At 56.7% G+C, this 17,881-nt stretch overlaps 2 protein-coding genes across 6 annotated transcripts in view; both read left to right on the plus strand.

The window, feature by feature from the left end:
• Nucleotides 1–12,154, plus strand: part of EEIG1 (estrogen-induced osteoclastogenesis regulator 1) — a 40,614-nt gene extending 28,460 nt beyond the window's left edge. Inside the window, exons 3-10 of one of the 3 annotated variants that reach the window (XM_077965053.1) lie at nucleotides 2,460–2,576; nucleotides 4,264–4,310; nucleotides 4,453–4,607; nucleotides 6,924–7,028; nucleotides 7,115–7,310; nucleotides 7,835–7,956; nucleotides 8,049–8,118; nucleotides 9,495–11,854. In XM_077965053.1, coding sequence (XP_077821179.1) covers nucleotides 2,460–2,576; nucleotides 4,264–4,310; nucleotides 4,453–4,607; nucleotides 6,924–7,028; nucleotides 7,115–7,310; nucleotides 7,835–7,956; nucleotides 8,049–8,118; nucleotides 9,495–9,540 — 858 coding nt within the window. In that variant the 3' untranslated portion in view covers nucleotides 9,541–11,854. 3 annotated transcript variants of the gene reach the window in all.
• Nucleotides 12,155–14,827: 2,673 nt separating this feature from the next.
• DPM2 (dolichyl-phosphate mannosyltransferase subunit 2, regulatory) lies at nucleotides 14,828–17,881 on the plus strand. Of its 3 annotated transcripts, none has more exons than XM_077965054.1 (4): nucleotides 14,828–14,859; nucleotides 15,474–15,563; nucleotides 16,216–16,441; nucleotides 17,209–17,881. In XM_077965054.1, the coding sequence occupies exons 3-4, from the start codon at nucleotides 16,261–16,263 to the stop codon at nucleotides 17,265–17,267; spliced, it is 240 nt and encodes a 79-aa protein (XP_077821180.1). In that variant the 5' UTR covers nucleotides 14,828–14,859; nucleotides 15,474–15,563; nucleotides 16,216–16,260; the 3' UTR covers nucleotides 17,268–17,881. The 3 variants fall into 3 exon arrangements, with proteins under 3 accessions (XP_077821180.1, XP_077821181.1, NP_001247757.1); NM_001260828.2 differs by having other exon boundaries at nucleotides 14,829–14,859; nucleotides 16,339–16,441; nucleotides 17,209–17,863; XM_077965055.1 differs by lacking the exon at nucleotides 15,474–15,563 and having other exon boundaries at nucleotides 16,339–16,441.

The following is a 17,881-nucleotide window of genomic DNA, read 5'->3' on the forward strand; positions in this document are numbered from 1 at the left end:
GGCATGGTGGCTCATGCCTATAATCCTGGCACTTTGGGAGACGGAGGCAAGCGAATTGCCTGAGCTCAGGAGTTCAAGACCAACCTCAGCAATATGACAAATCCCCATCTCTACTACAGTTGCAAAAAAAATTAACCAGGTGTGGTGGTGCACGCCTGTAATCCCAGCTACTCGGGAGGCTGGAGCACAAGAATCGCTTGCACCAGGAGGGTGGAGGTTACAGTGAGCCGAGATCGCGCCACTGCACTCCAGCCTGGATGACAGAGCGAGACTCTGCCTCCAGATAAATAAATAAATACATACACAGATTTGCAGCTTGGTTTTTTACTTAATCCATCCTGGGCATCTTTTTGTGTTATCACAAATTTCTATGTGCTTTCTAAGGGCAGCAGTGTCCTGTGGCATGGCTGGAGATGGTTGACTCAGCCAGCCGTGCTGCTGGACATGTGCATTGTTACCAGGGTTTCACTGCACCCACAGACAGTTCACCCCTACATAGTATTAAGAAGAGCTTTTCTACTGAGTAAAGAGGGAGAAGACAGCTCTGGCTTTGAATAAGCCTGCTCTGCCTTCCATCCCTCTTCTCCGTGGTATACTCTTGGCTTCCTCTTCTCATGTCCTGGGAGGCTTAGCCCAGTGGCAGGAAGGTGGGCTCCATCAGCTGGGAGGGGAAATGCCTTTGCCTCACCTCTCACCCGAGGGAGGTGCTATACAGGGCGCGGCCCTTCCCACTGACCGGAGCTCAGGAACTCAGCCAGCTGGGCCGTGCACTCTGCCCTGGCCCGGGGCGCTGACATCCCTCTCCAGAAGCAGAGAGCAGTATGGCTAGAGCCAGGCTGTGGAGGGTGCCGTCAGAGTGGAAATTTCTCTGATTCACATGGTGAGGACTGCTGCCCAGCCAGGAAAGGAATTACCAGCAAACACCTGGGAGCATCTCGCCTCCACTGGCAAACATTTACCAGGCACCCAGCACATATCAGGCACTGCCAGGCCCCTTCCCTTCTGTTCTATAATTGAACTCCCACTGCAGGCTTTACTCCCATTATACAGAGGAGGAAACTGAGGCCCTGAGAAGCGGCTGGACACGGTGCTGATCAGGCCTAGCTTCAGTCTAGTCTCTATTGGGTTAGCTGTTTGGCCCTGGACAAGCTTCTTCCCCTCCCTGAACTTAGTTTTCTCATCTGTAAAATGGGGATTAGTCTGAGTCCATGGCGGGGCTAGGATCTGAATCCATTTCCCTGATTCTGGAGTGTGTGCCCTGAACACTGCAGTAGAGACTTGCAGGCAGCAGGTACTTGACACCCATCCCTCATTGGTTCGGTTGGGTTCAAACATTGGTTCAAACATTTCGTTCTCTCTCTCTTCTGAGCCTGTTGTATCTGTAGCAGAGCTGGGCAGGAGGTGGAAAGCAGAGACTCTGGGGCCTCCTAGACCCTTTGCAGAGGGAACCAGAGATGTCCTCCAAGTCCCCAAGCCTGGCACCACCTTGTCTCAACCTCAGTTTACCCTCCAGGTCTAGCAGACTTGGCCTCCATCCACAGAGCTTTCTTTTTTTTTTTTTTTTTTTTTTGAGACGGAGTCTCACGCTGTTGCCCAGGCTGGAGTGCAGTGGCGCGATCTCGGCTCACTGCAAGCTCCGCCTCCCGGGTTCCCGCCATTCTCCTGCCTCAGCCTCCTGAGTAGCTGGGACTACAGGCGCCCGCCACCGCGCCCGGCTAATTTTTTTTTTTTTGTATTTTTAGTAGAGACGGGGTTTCACTGTGGTCTCAATCTCCTGACCTTGTGATCCGCCCGCCTCGGCCTCCCAAAGTGCTGGGATTACAGGCTTGAGCCACCGCGCCCGGCCACACAGAGCTTTCTTAGCACATGCCCTCTTTGCCCTTACTCCCACTTCCCTCCCCATCCCTCGATCCTCTGCCCAGAGTTCCTGAGGGCCTGTTCAGACCCTGAACTCTGCCCAGCAGCCCCTCACTCTGGCCTCTACCAAGTTGCCTTCCCTGGGGCTCCTGCTCATCCTGCAGGGCCTGTGGGGGTGTCCCATCACTTCCCACAGGCCTTCCCTCCTCCCCTGCCTGCTGACCCGGCAGCTCCCTACAGCACGGCCTTGTTTCCCAGGGAACAATGCATCTGTGTCACGGACAACAATGTCCTTTCATGTCAGGCGCACTGGCCCCGGTGCACGCTGGGACGTGGCACAAAGGGTGCTTTGTCCAGCTCAGGGATGTGAGCTCCTGGCTTTGCCATGTTGGTGCTGCCGACCCGGGGCCTCTGTCCTTGGGTCCAGTTATGCAACAGTCAGTCAGGGCTGTGGGGTGGGCCCAGGGGCTTTGTCTGTCTCCCTCCCCAACTTTTGCCAAGTTACCCCTTCTGGGCTTCCGCCAGTCAGGAGTCCACACGGGCTTCCGCCAGTCAGGAGTCCACACTCTCTCAGCCTCCCACACGCTCCTCTCACCTCCTAGCTGGGCTTCGCTGACTTGAACCTGGCTGAATTTGCGGGCTCGGGCTCCACGGTGCGCTGCTGCCTGCTCGAGGGATATGACACGAAGAACACTCGCCAGGACAACTCTATCCTTAAGGTACCAGGGATCCTGCCGCCTCTGCCACCCTGACCATGGGGTGGGGACAAACCGGGCTGCTCATCAGAACCCCCTGGAGAAGGGTTGTTAAAAATACAGGCCTTACCTGAATAGGTAGACATCGGGAAGGTGCAAGTCCAGGAATCAGAAAACCACTATCAGAGGGAGGCCTGGCTTAGCTGCTGGCCTCAGTTTCCCCATCAAGATCAGGGCGGGGCCCTGATTGTCTCCAAGGTTTGGCAAGCGCTTGCAGTGGGTCCACATCATACTGACTGCATGCCCTCTCTTCTCTCGTGGTCCCCTGACAGCAGCCCCACGAGCTGTGGTGTCTTTGATTAGTCCCAGCTTCAAATGGGAGGAAGTTGAGGCACAGACATTAAGTCATTTACCTGGAGTCACAGACAGAGCTGGCATCTGACCCCCAGCCAGTTGACTTCTTGGCCCAGCTCCTAATCCTGCCCCAAGTGACAGGCGGTAGGTAGCCTGGCCCCTAGTGGATTATCAGCGAAAACGATGGCTGCTGAGGGCTCTGGGGCAGGCATGGGCAGGTTTCCAATAGCCAGGGCATCCCCACCCCCAGGCAGCTGCCTTGTTGGCCTTTTGGGAACAGAAATGTCTGGGTGTCCATCATCAGCACACCTCTCTTCCTCTGTTTCCACACCTTCCACCTGGCCAGGAAAACAGGCTGTCCAAACAGCACCTCTGCAAGGGGACCCAGGGAGAGCCTATTGTATCTGGAGCAGAGCTGGGCAGGAGGTGGTGAGCAGGGACTCTGGGGCCTCCTAGACCCTTCGCAGAGGGAACCGGAGATGCCAGAAAGGGTCCAGACTATCTTGGGAGCCGGAGCCTTTCAGCCTCAGTCAGGCTGAAAAGCACAGCCCACAGTAGCCCTGTGCACCTCAGGCCAGATCAAGGGAGCCTGGGGGCCAGGTAGCCTTGGGTTCAAGGGCAACTCCCCCACGTCCTGTCTGCAGGGTCTTGGGAGTCACTTCCCCTCTCTGAGTCTTGGTTCCCTCATCAACAGCCTGGGGCTAGGCTGCTTTCATGGCCGAGTGAATAAGCCATAGAAAGCATCAACCTAGTGGTCACCCTTTCATAAGTGGTGGCCCCAGCATCTGTGCCCCTCTTTCCCACCTGCTCATCCTTTGCCTGTCACTCCATCTCAGCCTAGATTTTAGGATCCAAATGTTGCCACATTTGGGCTCTTAAGTTTGCAATGACTTCATGCTTTATTCATCAGACTTTCACCAAACCCTGCCCGCCACCTGCTGTGCCAGGCCCCATGAGCCCTCTTCCCTCTCCTGCCTGCTGGGTTAAGCTCTGTACTCCTTACACAGGGCCGGGGGTGAGTGTGTGACTCCACCCTGGAGAAGCTCACTGTCTAGGCCTGTAGCTGACTGCAGTCCGCTCACTCTGCCAGGCGCAGGGCTAAGCCCAGGCCTCACCTTGCTATGCCCTCCCCTCTGGTCTGCCAGGCAGGCCTTGGTACCATCTCTGTCCTCCACACAGGGAAACTGGGCTCAAAGAGGTTAGGTGGCTTTGCCAGAGCCCCCAAGCCAGAAGGGGGCAGAGAGACAGGACTGGAGTCCAAGCCCTTCTGAGGCCAGAGCCGAAAGGCTGCAGGGGGCCTTGCTCCTGGGCGGGCTGTGGGTGGCCAGGGCATGGCTGATTGCTCCCCTTGCCACAGGTCACCATTGGTATGTTCCTGCTCTCTGGAGACCCCTGCTTCAAGACGTGAGTGCTGGCACAGGCCTAGGGGGCGGATGGGAGCCCAGTCCTGGGCACTGGGGGTGGAGGAACAGGGACTCTTGGTGTCCTCCGTTTTCGTCTGGTCCTGAAGCGGGGCACCCTAGTCACACCTGTCTGTCTTCCCAAGGCCACCATCTACTGCCAAGTCCATCTCCATCCCAGGCCAGGATTCCTCCCTGCAGCTGACATGTAAGGGTGGCGGGACCAGCAGTGGTGGCAGCAGCACCAACTCCTTGACTGGGTCCCGGGCCCCCAAGGCCCGGCCCACCATTCTCAGCTCAGGTACAGTTCCTCATCTGCCCGCGCCTCCCCTGCTAGTGGCCCAAGGGCTTTACCTCCATGTCATGCCCAGGTCCCCAGGGAGATGCTGACTGAGGGGAAGGTGATGGTGGGAGGGTGTTTGCATGCTCCTGCTGGGCTGATGACATCTGAGTACCTTGTGTGTGCTGGCTATGCTGCTGGGCCCTGAGATCACAGCAGTGCCCTGGACTGAGACTGATGTGGCCTCCCCATCCTCATGGCCCTGCAGTCTAGCAGGAGAAACAGGCCTCAGCCAAGTCATAGGTAAATGACATGCATGTCTACCTGCAAACAGGGTAAGAGCTGGGGAAGACAGGCCCAGAAGGTGGGATCCATCCGGGGCCAGGGAAGGCTTCCCTGAGGATGTGGTGTCTGAGCTGCATTCGGAGGGTGAGGCACAGTATACCTGGCAGAGGGACGTGCTGGGACCTCTTGCTCTCCCACGTGCTCTATGACCTTGACTGGCCAGTTTGCCTCTCCCTGTCTCGGTGTTCTCTGGAAAATGGGATTGGTAATAGCAGTTACATCCCAGGTCACTTTGGGGATTAACTGTCCACATGTGGGCACCTGCCCCGCACATGGTAAGCACTCAGTGGGCACTCTGGTTTTTGTTTTTGTTTTTTTAGACAGAGTCTCACTCTGTCACTAGGCTGGAGTGCAGTGGTGCAATCTCGGCTCACTGCAACCTCCGCCTCCCGGGTTCAAGCATTTCTCCTGCCTCAGCCTCCGGAGTAGCTGGGACTACAGGCGAGCACCACCATGCCCAGCTAATTTTTTTTTTTTTTTTTTGTATTTTTAGTAGAGACAGGATTTCACCGTATTAGCCAGGATGGTAGCCAGGATGGTCTTGCTGTCCTGGTCTCGTGATCTGTCTGCCTCGGCCTCCCAAAATGCTGGGATTACAGGCGTGAGCCACCACGCCTGGCCGGGCACTCTGTTTTTATTAAATTATCACTGGTAATAATGTTATGAAAAATGTGAAAGAGCCCCAACCCCCAGAGGAGATGGCGTGGCAATTAGGAGGAGGGGGTGCTGCCCGGACAGGAGGCTCTGGCCTGCCCCCAGGTGTTTGTTTGCTGGGCCCCCTCAACCCTAAGCAGGGCCCCCAGAGGTATGAGCCTTGGACCACCCCCAGGTGATTAGTGAACAAGGCATCAGGTGGCAACCCTGATTGTCCCACAGAATCAGTTAGAGCACAGGCCTCGTGTGGCCCAGCAGATGCTTGCCAAGTGATTCTGCCTCTGTGAACTGGGAGCGGTGAGGGACCCTCTGACCTCAAGGGTCTGGCCTTCCTTCACTCCCTCTTCCCCTGCAGACCCAGCCAGCTGAGGCCCGGAACAGAAAGCTGGGGGCTTCCCAGCACAATTACTCTCTCCAGCCCCTGGATGGGAGTCCCCAGAAGAGACATGTATCTGGGGATCAGACCACCCCAGCGCAGGTGGTACCTTCGTGTGAAGTAGAAGAGGCCCCTCCCCCAGGCAGGGTGGGACTTGAGTGCCCACTTGCCTCTGGAGCTGGGCTCACCCCATATGCAGAGAACCTGTTGGGGACTTGAAAAGCCACATAGTTATGGATGGGCACACAGGCCAGCCTGGGGTATCACAGGCCAGCCTGGGGTGTGTTGGGCAGGAGGGCGGGTGGGTACTCAGAGCCCTGGGTAGGTCCCACCTGGTCCCTTATGCCTCCTGTTGGGGAGTGCCAGGAAAATCTGTTTTGAAGTTGGACTTATGGGTAACTTGGGACAGGACTGTGGGCCTGTCCCTTTGGGCCAGCCTGCTCCCCTTCACCCTGTCCCTTCCACTCCAACTCTGCTGACCCAGGCCCCTTCCAGCCTCGGGGCCTCTGCCAATGCTGTTCTCTGTGCCTGGAAGGCCCTTGCCCTCCTGAGGCCTTAGCTGGCTCCCTCCAGCGATATGTCCTGGAGGTCTGCCATTAAGGCCATCTCCTTGGAGAAGCCTTCCCTGTCCTCAGACTGGGCCAGACCCCCAGTAAGCACTGTTCCCTGCTCTGAACCTCTCACTGCACTTCTGGGTAATGGAGGCAGTTTTTGTTCAGCATTCCTCCTCGCTGGTCTGTGGTGGGCACCCCACACAAGGATGCCCTCTGTGGAATCAACGGACCTGGGTTCAGAAGGTGACCTGTGGCTCAGGCTGGTTGCTGCTCCTCTGAACCTGTTTTTCAGTCTGTTAAATGGCTCCCCGCCATGGGAGGCTCTGTGAGGGCACGCTGTGAAGGGCAATGGTGAGCAGCACTGGGTGACCCCTGTCACCTCACCCCTTGCTGCTTTCTGCCTTCCAGGGCTGCCAGAGGAACCCGACCAGAACCTGTCCAGCCCTGAGGAGGTGTTCCACTCTGGCCACTCCCGCAACTCCAGCTATGCCAGCCAGCAGTCCAAGATCTCTGGTGAGTGGCTGCCTGGCCCTGCCCCTGCGGCCTCCTCCTTCCTCGGGATCCCCCATTATGACGCTCCCCTGCGGCGCCCCCAACAGGCTACAGCACAGAGCACTCACGCTCCTCCAGCCTCTCAGACCTGACGCACCGCCGCAACACGTCCACCAGCAGCAGCGCCTCTGGGGGCCTTGGCATGACTGTGGAGAGCCCTGAGGGCAGTGAGCGGGAGCACCGGGCCCCGGAGAAGCCACCACGGCCACCCCGGCCCCTGCATCTGTCCGACCGCTCGTTCAGGTGAGGCCTACTGCTTGGTGCCCCCTGGAGAACAGACCCCTCCCAGCGGTGCCTTGAACCTCCGCTTGAACCTCTGTGTTACCTACCTGTAACACAGGGACCATAGGGTCCCCAACTCAGTGGATTGGGTGGTGATGATTCCACCAACTCATGGCCCTGAAGGGTGCAGCCATGCCCGGCATGCAGCAGGTTCTGTTCATGGCTGCTGTTGTGGTTTTGCGGATCGGACAAGAGCACAGTCTGTGGGCCTGACAACTGGGCTAAGCCTTAGAGCTACTCCTTATGCGCTGGATGGCCTTGGAAAACTGACTTACCTGCTCGTTGCCTGGCATCCTCGTCTATAAAACCGGCTCATGATGGCAGCTGCACCCTATTGTGCACTCAGGGGTTCAGTGGAGCACAGCACGGAGCACACAGGGGCATTCTGAGCACTGCTGCAGCTGGCCGGCATTATTGTCGTGGTTTTGTGCTTGCGCCTGTTACTGCCCTGACCATTGTGACTTGCCCCCCAAAATCCGACCCAGGCGGAAGAAGGACTCGGTGGAGAGCCACCCGACCTGGGTGGATGACACGAGGATCGATGCGGATGCCATCGTGGAGAAGATCGTGCAGAGCCAGGACTTCACGGATGGCAGCAACACCGAGGGTGAGCCGTGCCGGGCTGGTGGGGGCGAGGCCACCTGCTCCAAGGGCTAGCCCTGCCCCGCTTAGCCTCCATCCTCCCCTGTGTTCCCACAGACAGCAACCTCCGGCTGTTCGTCAGCCGTGATGGCTCCGCCACGCTGAGCGGCATCCAGCTTGCCACCAGGTAGGGCAGGCTCAGGGAGGGGTCGTCGGGGTGGCTGGGGCTTGGGGGTGAGAGCAGAGTCCCCACAGTCCACTCACCTGGCCTTGAATGCCAAGTCTTGTCGCCACAGTGTGACCCTGGGCCTGTCATGTCTGAAGCTCCCTTTCCCCATCCGTCAGGCAGTGTGGACACCACCACCTCACCTGGGAGCCTGGGGCAGTGACGGCACGGACGGGTTCGGTCAGTTCCCATGGTTCACAGGGTCGCCTCAGGCGGTGCCTGGCACAGGGCTCGGCACATGGCAGGGGCCACACAGGTTTATTTAGAATCCTCCCTTCCCCTTCCTCCCAGCTCCAGGGACTGGGAACAATGGTGGTGGTGATGCCTCATGGGTTTACTGAACAAATCTTTCCCTAGCACCATCTAGGCACCAGGCCCTGAGCGAAGGCCTGGTTTAACGCAGGCTGCTGCCTACACGGCATCCACAGATGGCGGGGATAGATGAGACCAAACTTGCAGGAACTACAGTTTATAGAGTCTATGCCGCGTCACAGGCATTCATTCGGAGCATGTTGACTGTGTGCCTGGCTCTCCATGTGCTTTTGGCTCACCGAATGAACGAGCGAGTGAGCAAATGAGCTTCCCACCGGCAGGCTGCTGAGGGCAGGTGGGGAGCCTGCCTAACATCCACATCCCCAGGGAAGAGACATGGCCAGGCTGCTGCGCCGAGGCTGCCCTTTCACGCTGCTCTGCTGACTCCTGCTGGCCACAGCCTGGAATGGCAGCCGTCACCTTGCAGTAGTCTTCCTGGCCTGCTCTGGGGTGGGGGTGGGGGAGCGGTGAGCAAGAAGGAAACTGAGGGGCTGGCTTCCTTAGGGGTTTGTAAACACACCCCTCCCTGGCCCCCTCTGAAAATGAGGAAGCATCTCCGGGAAAGAAACCAATCTGGTTGGGAGTGAGATCACAGCAGAGCTACATGCTGAGCCCCAAGAGTCCCCGACTCCAGGACTCTGCCTGGGCTCAGCAGGGAAAGGAGCTGACCAGGTTTCCTGACTTCCCACTGCCCTCTTGGCCACCCTCACATCCCTCTGAGCCTCAGTTTCTTCACCTGTCAAGTGGGGCAGGGTGCAGTCACTCCCTGCCAAGGTGACTGTGAGGATGGCGTGGCACAGCCAGACGTGCCTGGAAGTGCTCTGCAGGCCCCACAGACTGATGTTTACTATCTCTGTCACTGTGGGCAAGGGACTTACCATCGCTGGGCCTTGGTTTTGGCCCCTTTGCAACACAGGGCTGGTTAACAGCACCTGCTTGTGAAACACCTCCAAAGGCCTGGTCCAGTGGAGCGCTCAGGACATGGGACATTGAGGGGGACATGCTGACCTGTGTCTCACCTGCAGGGTCTCTTCTGGGGTCTACGAGCCAGTTGTGATTGAAAGCCATTGAGGAGCAGGTGTCCGGGCTGGAGAAGAGTACTGCTTTCTCTGGAGTCCAGACCCGCATCATTCCATGAGGAACGTTCCCCTTCAGATCACCTCTGCGCCACATCTCCTCCATGCCTCCTCCATGCACTCCAGTCCACACTGTCCCCCTAGCATCATTCCATTGCCCTCCCCTCCATGCTTGGGACCCTCCTGGCCCACCAAGGCCCAGGCACCACTGTGAATATTCTCCTCTGAACCACTAGAGGGCAGGCCAGGCGGGCCAGGCGGGCCCATACAGCTCGTGGACAAGAAGGAGCTGGCCAGGACTGTTGCTGCCAGAGACTGACCCGGCTCTCTGGCTGAGGACATGCAGCAGCTCCTAAATGTAGAGATGCCTGTGACTGAGGGGCTTCTCTACCTGTGTCCCCACTCACTCCAGGAGCATTGGCTTTGGTCACGTCTTAGCAGCAGGGCCTTGCTCCATTGTTCCCTTGCCCTGGTGGTGGGGGGCCAGACTGCCTCCAGAATCCTGCACCTGTGACTGTCTGACTGCTTAGTGCTTCAGCTGTCCCTTCCTGTGTCCTGGGGGACCTGCTGGCGGCCTCTTCCTGGGAGCCATGACCTCACACCCCACCCACACTCCAGATCGAGACCCCTGCCTCCCCCGGCAAAAGTCCTCCCGCTGCCTTGCAGCCTGCACTTTGCACATGCTCATCCCCAGCACAGTCCCGCTGGCCCCTCACCTCCCCTTCCCTGGGCCCCTTCCCAAAGACTCCTGGTCACTGCCTGCTGTGCAGTCAGAGGCCCAGGGTCCAGCAGCCCGGCGGGAACGGGTGCTGCCTCTCCTCCCTCCAGTTAGCTCCAGCTCAGGTCTGAGACCTGTGCTGAGAAAGGTCTGAGCACTGACGGTGCCCTCTGCCCAGGGCTGGGTCCTGAGCAGCTGGTTTTCCTGCAGGAAGGTTGGAGCAAGCAAAGTCCTTCTCTGCCCTCAGGGTCAGCTGCCCAGACTGGGGTGGATGCCAGAGAGGCAGGTGGGCTGTGGCTAGACTGGTCCGGAGCTGGCTTCATTGCCAGAAAAGCCTCAGCCTTCCTCTGTAAGCATCCCCCGTTCTGGGCAAGGGGGAAGGGCTCCTTTAAGGGGTGTGCTTTCCCAGCGGGGAGCAGTCTGGCCCTGCCCCCTACTAAAGCCTCTGCTCTCAGCACTTTCCCCCAAGTCCTTGTAACTTGCTTGAAGGTGGGTTCTGGCTGCCAGCCAGTCCCTGGACAAACTCTCCTGCCCCTTTAAAATTTCACTCGTTTTGTATAAACCCAGCAGGCTGGTGTTTACTTAGCCCTGTAGCTTTTTTCATTTTTTCTTTCCTTCTTTCTTCTTGAGTTCACGGTTCAATATTGTCTCCTCCCCCAGGTGAGGGGAGGTGCTGCTTTTCTGCCCCACTTGCCGGCTGGTTCCAGCAGTGCTGGGGCCCAGCTGGGGGGCCGGGATGGGGGCTTCTCTCTCTGGGAGGGGTGCAGGTGCCCTCCCCAGACGGGGAGGGTTCCTTCCCTAGTTCCCCGTCTTCCCTTGCTGGTGAGAGTTGGGCTGCTTGGTCTTGGAACTCCCTGGCATTGGGACCAGAGCATTTCTAGCATTTGTTGTTGTTTTACTCACCTAACCCTTAGAAAATGAATGTTAGAAGGTGCCTGCCGAGGTGGGACAGAGTGTTTACTCGGGCTAGAGAAGGCTCTGCTCAGCCCTGAGAGTCCCTTCCTGCCCCACAGATACTGGCACTTTAAAAAGGAAGCTGACCGCACTGTGTCCAGATGAATTCGCCCCCAGAAGATGGGGGGAGTTCTGTCCTGCCCTTCTGTGTCTGTGTGACCTCACCCAGCCTAGGAGGGAGGTGCCTTCAGGGTAGATTTGCCTCTCATTCAAAGTTCTGGGGCTTTGGGCAGAAAATAGCTGGCTTTGGTGCTGTTGGGGAGACTCCTCCAGACCAGGAACACCGGAAGGAGACAGAGCTTGCCACATCCTCCCACGCCAGGCCCTGGGCCAGGGTGATGGGACTGAGAATTCGGCCACAACCAAATTGATGCTGGCTGGAGCCAGAGGCCAGAAAGCCTGGCTTTGTTGTTCCCATGTGGGAGCCCTGTCCTCAGCCCTCCTGTCCCCTTGAGCTCAGTGAATTCCCACCAGGCGCCCACAGCTCCTGGACTTCAAATTCTATATATTGAGAGAGATGGAGAGTATATCGGAGATATTTTTGGAAAGGAATTGGTCTATGCAATGTCAGATTGGAATCTTCTTGAAAGTTTAACGTTTTTATTAGGAGATTTAAAAAATAAAGGTCTACAATATGTTTAGGGTTTTTTTTTTTCTTTTTTTTTCTTTCCTGTTTACTGCACAAACTGACCACATGGCATGTCTGCCAGGATGGAGGGTGTCCATGTTCTCTGTCTTTAGGGAGGTGATCAAGGAGGTGGGGGGAGGTGTCTTTTTTTTCTTTGAGTCCCCTCCTTTCTAACAGAATGTTGCCACCACTACTTGACTGGGCTGTGTTTGTTCCTCTGTCCCAGCTTCTGTTGTAGAAAATAACATTGTTAGGGGAAATCAGCCTAGTGTCAGTGTCTTGGTTTGAGGGGAAAAAATTAAATGTTTCGGTTTTTGTTTCTTTCGCTGTTTTGTTTTTACCTTGTTACTTTATCATATTGACTTTAGGGTCAAAGGCAACATCAGAAGGAAGTCAGATATGTATAGTGACATTCCAGGGGTGGGGAAGATGTAGGGGTCCAGGGTTCTCCTGGTCCTGGCTACAGGCACAATCATCACCACCTTCATCATTCCAGATTCCTGAGGAGGAAACAGAAGGCCGTTACCTGCCAGCCTCATACTGAGCGAAAGCTCTGTCCTCAGGGCCAAGTTCTAACCACTGCCCTGTAGACCTTCTCTGCAATCAAGTGGCCTCTAAGGAGCATGCCTGAGGACAAATAACTGTGCCTGTTTCCTCACCTGCAGATGGGGTTATCAACCCGAGTGTGCAGCCTGACCTATAGGAGGTGTGAATGTGTTCCCAAACTAAAGCCCCAGGCTGCCATCGTTTACAGGCCCAGGCTTGCCCTGGGCCCCTCACCCCTGTTTCTGACCCTCCCAAGTCGCTCTGGGACAGGCAAGTCACTCTGGGTCTTTAATGAGCTTGGAGGTGGCAGGAAGCTACAATGGTACTGGCCAGGCCAGGAGGAATCAGGCCACCAGGGCTCCATCTGTATCCCAGGATAGCATTCACCCCACTCCTCAGGGCTGACCCCCACTTACGGCCTCTTTAAACCCTGAAGGCGGATTCTGCCCCTTCCTCTGTTATATGCACAACCGGGGAGGGAGGTAAAAGTGGGCTCCTAGCTGAGCCCAAAGTCTCCTGAGAGAGAAGGGAAAAGAATCGGATTGTAGGTTTAAAAATGTTGCTCTTGGCCAGGCGCAGTGGCTCACGCCTATAATCCCAGCACTTTGGGAGGCTGAGGCTCTAGGAGGCAGATCACCTGAGGTCAGGAGTTTGAGACCAGCCTGACCAACATGGAGAAACCCCATCTCTACTAAAAATAGAAAAATTAGCTGGGCATGGTGGTGACTGCCTGTAATCCCAGCTACTCAGGAGGCTGAGGCAGGAGAATCACTTGAACCCAGGAGGCAGAGGTTGCAATGAGCCAAGATTGTGCCATTGCACTCCAGCCTGAGTGACAGGATGGGCTTCCAACAAACCAACGAGATAAATGCCAGAGGGAGTGAACCATGCCAGGCTCAGAGTACATCTCTCCCCAAACCCCCCAGGTGGGGACAGCAGGCCAAAGGCCTCCACATAACCCCTCAGGGAGGCCTGGAGTCCAGATGCTATACTCCAGGATCTAAACAATCACTGAATTTTAAAGCTGGCTGGTTCAAAACTCTTACTTTGGGCCGAGCGCGATGCTCACACCTGTAACCCAAGCACTTTTGGAGGCTGAGGTGGGCGGATCACCTGAGGTCAGGAGTTTGATACCAACCTAGCCAACACGGTGAAAACCCATCTCTACTAAAAACACAAAAATTAGCTGGACGTGTTGGCACGCGCCTATAGTCCCAGCTACTCGGGAGGCTGAGGCAAGAGAATCACTTGAACCCAGGAGGCGGAGGTTGCAGTGAGCTGAGAACACGCCACTGCACTCCAGCCTGGCCGACAGTGAGACTCCCATCTCTGGGGGAAAAACAAAAAAACAAAAAAAACCTCTTACTTTGGGCCAAGCCTCCACGGAGTGCCAGGAATACAGCAGCAATCTCAGATCCTACCCTCAGGGAGCTGACAGGGCCGGATGAACAAGTGTGTCAGTGAATTAAAAGGCACAGGAGGCTGGGCACGGTGGCTCACGCCTGTAAACTTTTGGAGGCCGAGTTGGGAGGATCGCTTGAGGCCAGGAGTTCGACACCAGCCTGGGTAACATAGAACTCCGTCTCTAAGAAAGAAAAAAAACCCTTCCCAGCTGGCTTCCCTGGGGAACGTGGCGTCCCAGTGAGGCTGGATGGATGAGGAGCAGCCGGCCGGTGAGTGGTGGGGGCCCGCGTTCCTATCTCGGAGCTGAAGAAGCGTGGAAGATGATCTGGCCCAACATCCCTTTGTTCTCAGAGGAAGGATCCTCCAAGATCGGGGAGGGGCCTGTGCGTGGGTTCTGGTCCGAAACATGTCTGGGCTGCTGCGAGAGGCAGCCGGTGAAGGAAAGGAGGGGACATCCAGAGGGTGGCCCAGGAGGCCAGGCGATGGTGAGGAGGGCGCCCCCTCTCCACCAATCCAAATCCTCCCCATTCATGCGGGCTGGGGACAGACCCTCCCCCGCCCATCCTAGGCTGAAAAGTGAACATTCTCTGCGCCTCTCCCACCTACAGACTAGTTACGGCCCCCCAGTTCCCGTGTCGGCTTCACCACTGACTCGGATTGGGATCTACCTTTCTCTGAGCCTCGCTTTTCCCATCTGAAAAATGGAACTTCCGATCCCGCACTCCCATCTCACTCTGACCCCAGGACTTTGGGATACTTAGAGATTGGCTTTTGGTGGGGCGGCGACAGGACTGTGGCCATGAAGGCCAGGGAGTCTGGGTCCCCAACTCGGTCCCATTCCCTAGGGAGATTCGGGCAGCAACCGGCCCCACAATGCTCTTGAGAACTACACTTCCCCGATATGCAAAGGGGAGGAGGCGGTTCCTGCTAGTCTCCGACGACGTGGGCCTGAGCCGGCCTGGGGACTACGACTCCCGGCGCGCTCCGCAGCCCAAAGCCGGAAAAGCGTGAATCCGGAACCGGATGTGGCTTGCGGCTCCGGTGACTGAACGCGCGGGGAAATGGTGAGATTGGGACAGAGTGCCGGAGATAGGGGCGTCTGGGGGTGGGGTCTCGGGTGCTCAGAAGCTGGGGCATGGGCACTGGAACGGGGATTGCTCTCCCGCCCCCCCTATTGTACGGACGATAACGCGGAGGCCTGGCATTCTCTCCCAGCCTAGAAACTGATCCCTAGTCAGCCCTCTAGCATCTTTTTTTTTTTTTTTTTTTTTTTTTTTTTGAGACGGAGTCTCGCTCTGTCGCCCAGGCTGGAGTGCAGTGGCGGGATCTCAGCTCACTGCAAGCTCCGCCTCCCGGGTTCCCGCCATTCTCCTGCCTCAGCCTCCCGAGTAGCTGGGACTACAGGCGCCCGCCACCTCGCCCGGCTAGCTTTTTGTATTTTTTAGTAGAGACGGGGTTTCACCCTGTTAGCCGGGATGGTCTCGATCTCCTGACGTCGTGATCCGCCCGTCTCGGCCTCCCAAAGTGCTGGGATTACAGGCTTGAGCCACCGCGCCCGGCCTCCTCTAGCATCTGTTGAATGGGAAGCTTAGACCGTGATTGGGCCGCGACGCCCCGCCTCCATTAGTACGCCAAAATAGAGAGTCACTTCGTCAGCTGAGACCTCCCTTTTCTCCAGGCCACGGGGACAGACCAGGTGGTGGGACTCGGCCTCGTCGCCGTTAGCCTGATCATCTTCACCTACTACACCGCCTGGGTGATTCTCTTGGTATGTCATTCTCCCCGTCCGCTGCTCACCTTCCCGTAGCCCTGGCACCGCCAAAGCAACTTCTATGTAGGTTCTAGGCACGGCGCTGGCTTCATTGCCTGCCTTATCTCTTGAAATCTTCAAAACAACGCTATGAGGAAGATGCCAGTGGTGCCGCATTTTTTAGATGAGATAGCTGAGGCTCGGGGAGAAGGATCTGGCCCAAGATTGCATCCTTAGCCGCTACACTTAAAACTCTGTTTCCAGCTTGCTTTGACTTTTGGGGGAGTTATGTTCCTTCTGGGTTAGCCTGCTGACTCAGGCATGGCGAGCGCCAGTGATATCTGTGAAGGCCTTTAGGATATTTTTTTCTTGTGGGAAAACTTGTTGGTCATTGCTTAAGAAGTGCAGTGTGTTTGGAAGTGCAGAACTTGCTATCCTTTAGGGAAAAAATATTAGTGAAGAATCCCTGGAGGCCCAGGTTGGGAGTCAGTCGAGGATTCCTCATGTACTATTTGCTAGGCTGTGAGTGCCTTAGGGCTGGTCTCTTGTCCCCTGTTCTCTTGTCCCCACCACCAACCTATGGCAGGCACCAAAGCAAGTGCCCGGTAAATACCAATAAGAAATTAAGGAAGGAAACAAACCATGACACCCAAATGCCATAATCTTAAAGAAAAGCAAATGCAGGCCCAGTGCTCTGAATGGGCCAGCCCCTTAGATGCTGGAGGTGGTGTGTTTGGGCTTGGGGGCTGGGCAAGGCGAGCAAGGCTCACCAGAGCTCTGCCCTCGATGCCAGCCATTCATCGACAGTGAGCATGTCATCCACAAGTATTTCCTGCCCCGAGCCTATGCTGTCGCCATCCCACTGGCTGCAGGCCTCCTACTGCTCCTGTTTGTGGGTAAGTCATCACTTCCTCCCCTTGACCCCGGGCAGGGTTTCGGGGGGACCCCACCTCTGAACATGCTTCCACACTTTGGCACTGCTGGAAGCTCTTTGCCCCGAACTCACCCCTGGGGTTTTCCTGTTCATCCTTCGAGGTTGCCAGTCAGTAACCTCTGGGTTTCCTGGTGCCCCAGGCTTTTTGGACTCCAATGACCTGTCCCCCTCTTTCCTGCCCCCAACCCCATCATTGCTCTGCTCACACCTCAGTCACCCTCTTGTCACCCTGGCTTCTAATTCCTGCACCTCTCTCTCTCATGGCTTCCTAGGGGCGGGGACTGTGTCTCCATCATTACTGTGCATCTAGAATGGGCTGTGGCACTGAGGTTGTGCTCAGAAAGTCATTTGGATGAGTCAGTCAATAGCCGGGTGCCTGGATGATGGGTGGGTGGATGGGTGGGTGGGTGAGGTATAGGAGGTGGGTAGGTATATAGGTGGACAAGTGGTTGACTGGGTGATCTATAGATGGGTGGATCTTGTTCCCCTTGGAATCTGAAACACTAAATGCAGCATCTTTGCCTGAGGCAGGCACTCAGCTGGTGTTTGTTGAATGAATGTGAGTGGACCTATGGCTTGACGAATGACTAGGGAGATAAGCAGGTTCCCTGGAGAGTGGTTGGGTAGGTTCACAGCCCTGCGTGTGGGTGGCTCTGCTGTGTCGTGCCCTGGCCTCCCAGCAGCCCTGAGCTTAGATCTTATGTGGCCTTTCTGGTCTATGTATTCCAGGACTGTTCATCACCTACGTGATGCTGAAGAGCGAGAGGGTGACCAAGAAGGCTCAGTGAAGGTCCCGCGGGGATGAGGCTGCCAGCCCCTTCTCTGCTTCCCCTCCAGCACAGGGACCAAGTAGGGGAGCCTGCAGAACCTGTCCAGGCACAGTGGCGCCTCCAGCCTGCCTGTCCTGCAGAGTCCCCATGACATGGAGCTTACCCCTGCCTGACCGGAGCCCCCTCCCTGACTCTCACTTCCAGAAGCTAGGAGGGAGGAATACCTGGAAGACTCCAGTCACCCCCTTCTTGCTCAGGGCCTAAAAGATGCTGGTCTCCCAACCTCACTCTCAGACTCCCTGCCACCTTTTCCCCCGGGTTCTGCCATGTTGCCTCACTTCCCCTCCTGTCACATGCTGACATTGGACTTAGCGGGTTCTAGGGCCGCATGTGTGACCTCTCTGACCTCTCTCCACAAGTCCTGCTCCTCCAGCAAGGCAGCTTTCCTTAGCCTGACACAGCCCAAGACCCCGCAAAGCCTTCTGGACCTGGAACACCTGGGGAAGGACTGACAGACCCCAGGACCAGCCCTGGGCCTCAAGGCATATTAGCTGCTGACCGATCGCTCCTCATGGAGCTCCCCAGGGCTGGCCTGTTTGGGAGAGCTGACCAATAAACACTGATCATGTGTT

Source organism: Macaca mulatta, chromosome 15 (genome assembly GCF_049350105.2).
Source record: "Macaca mulatta isolate MMU2019108-1 chromosome 15, T2T-MMU8v2.0, whole genome shotgun sequence".
Classification (NCBI taxonomy): Eukaryota; Metazoa; Chordata; class Mammalia; order Primates; family Cercopithecidae; genus Macaca; species Macaca mulatta.

What these genes read in the sequence shown, in the direction of transcription:
- DPM2 (NM_001260828.2), top strand. An exon ending in CCGCCTGGGTGATTCTCTTG is followed by an intron (nt 15,564 to 16,338) that starts GTATGTCATTCT and finishes CCTCGATGCCAG; the next exon opens with CCATTCATCGACAGTGAGCA. An exon ending in CCTACTGCTCCTGTTTGTGG is followed by an intron (nt 16,442 to 17,208) that starts GTAAGTCATCAC and finishes TATGTATTCCAG; the next exon opens with GACTGTTCATCACCTACGTG.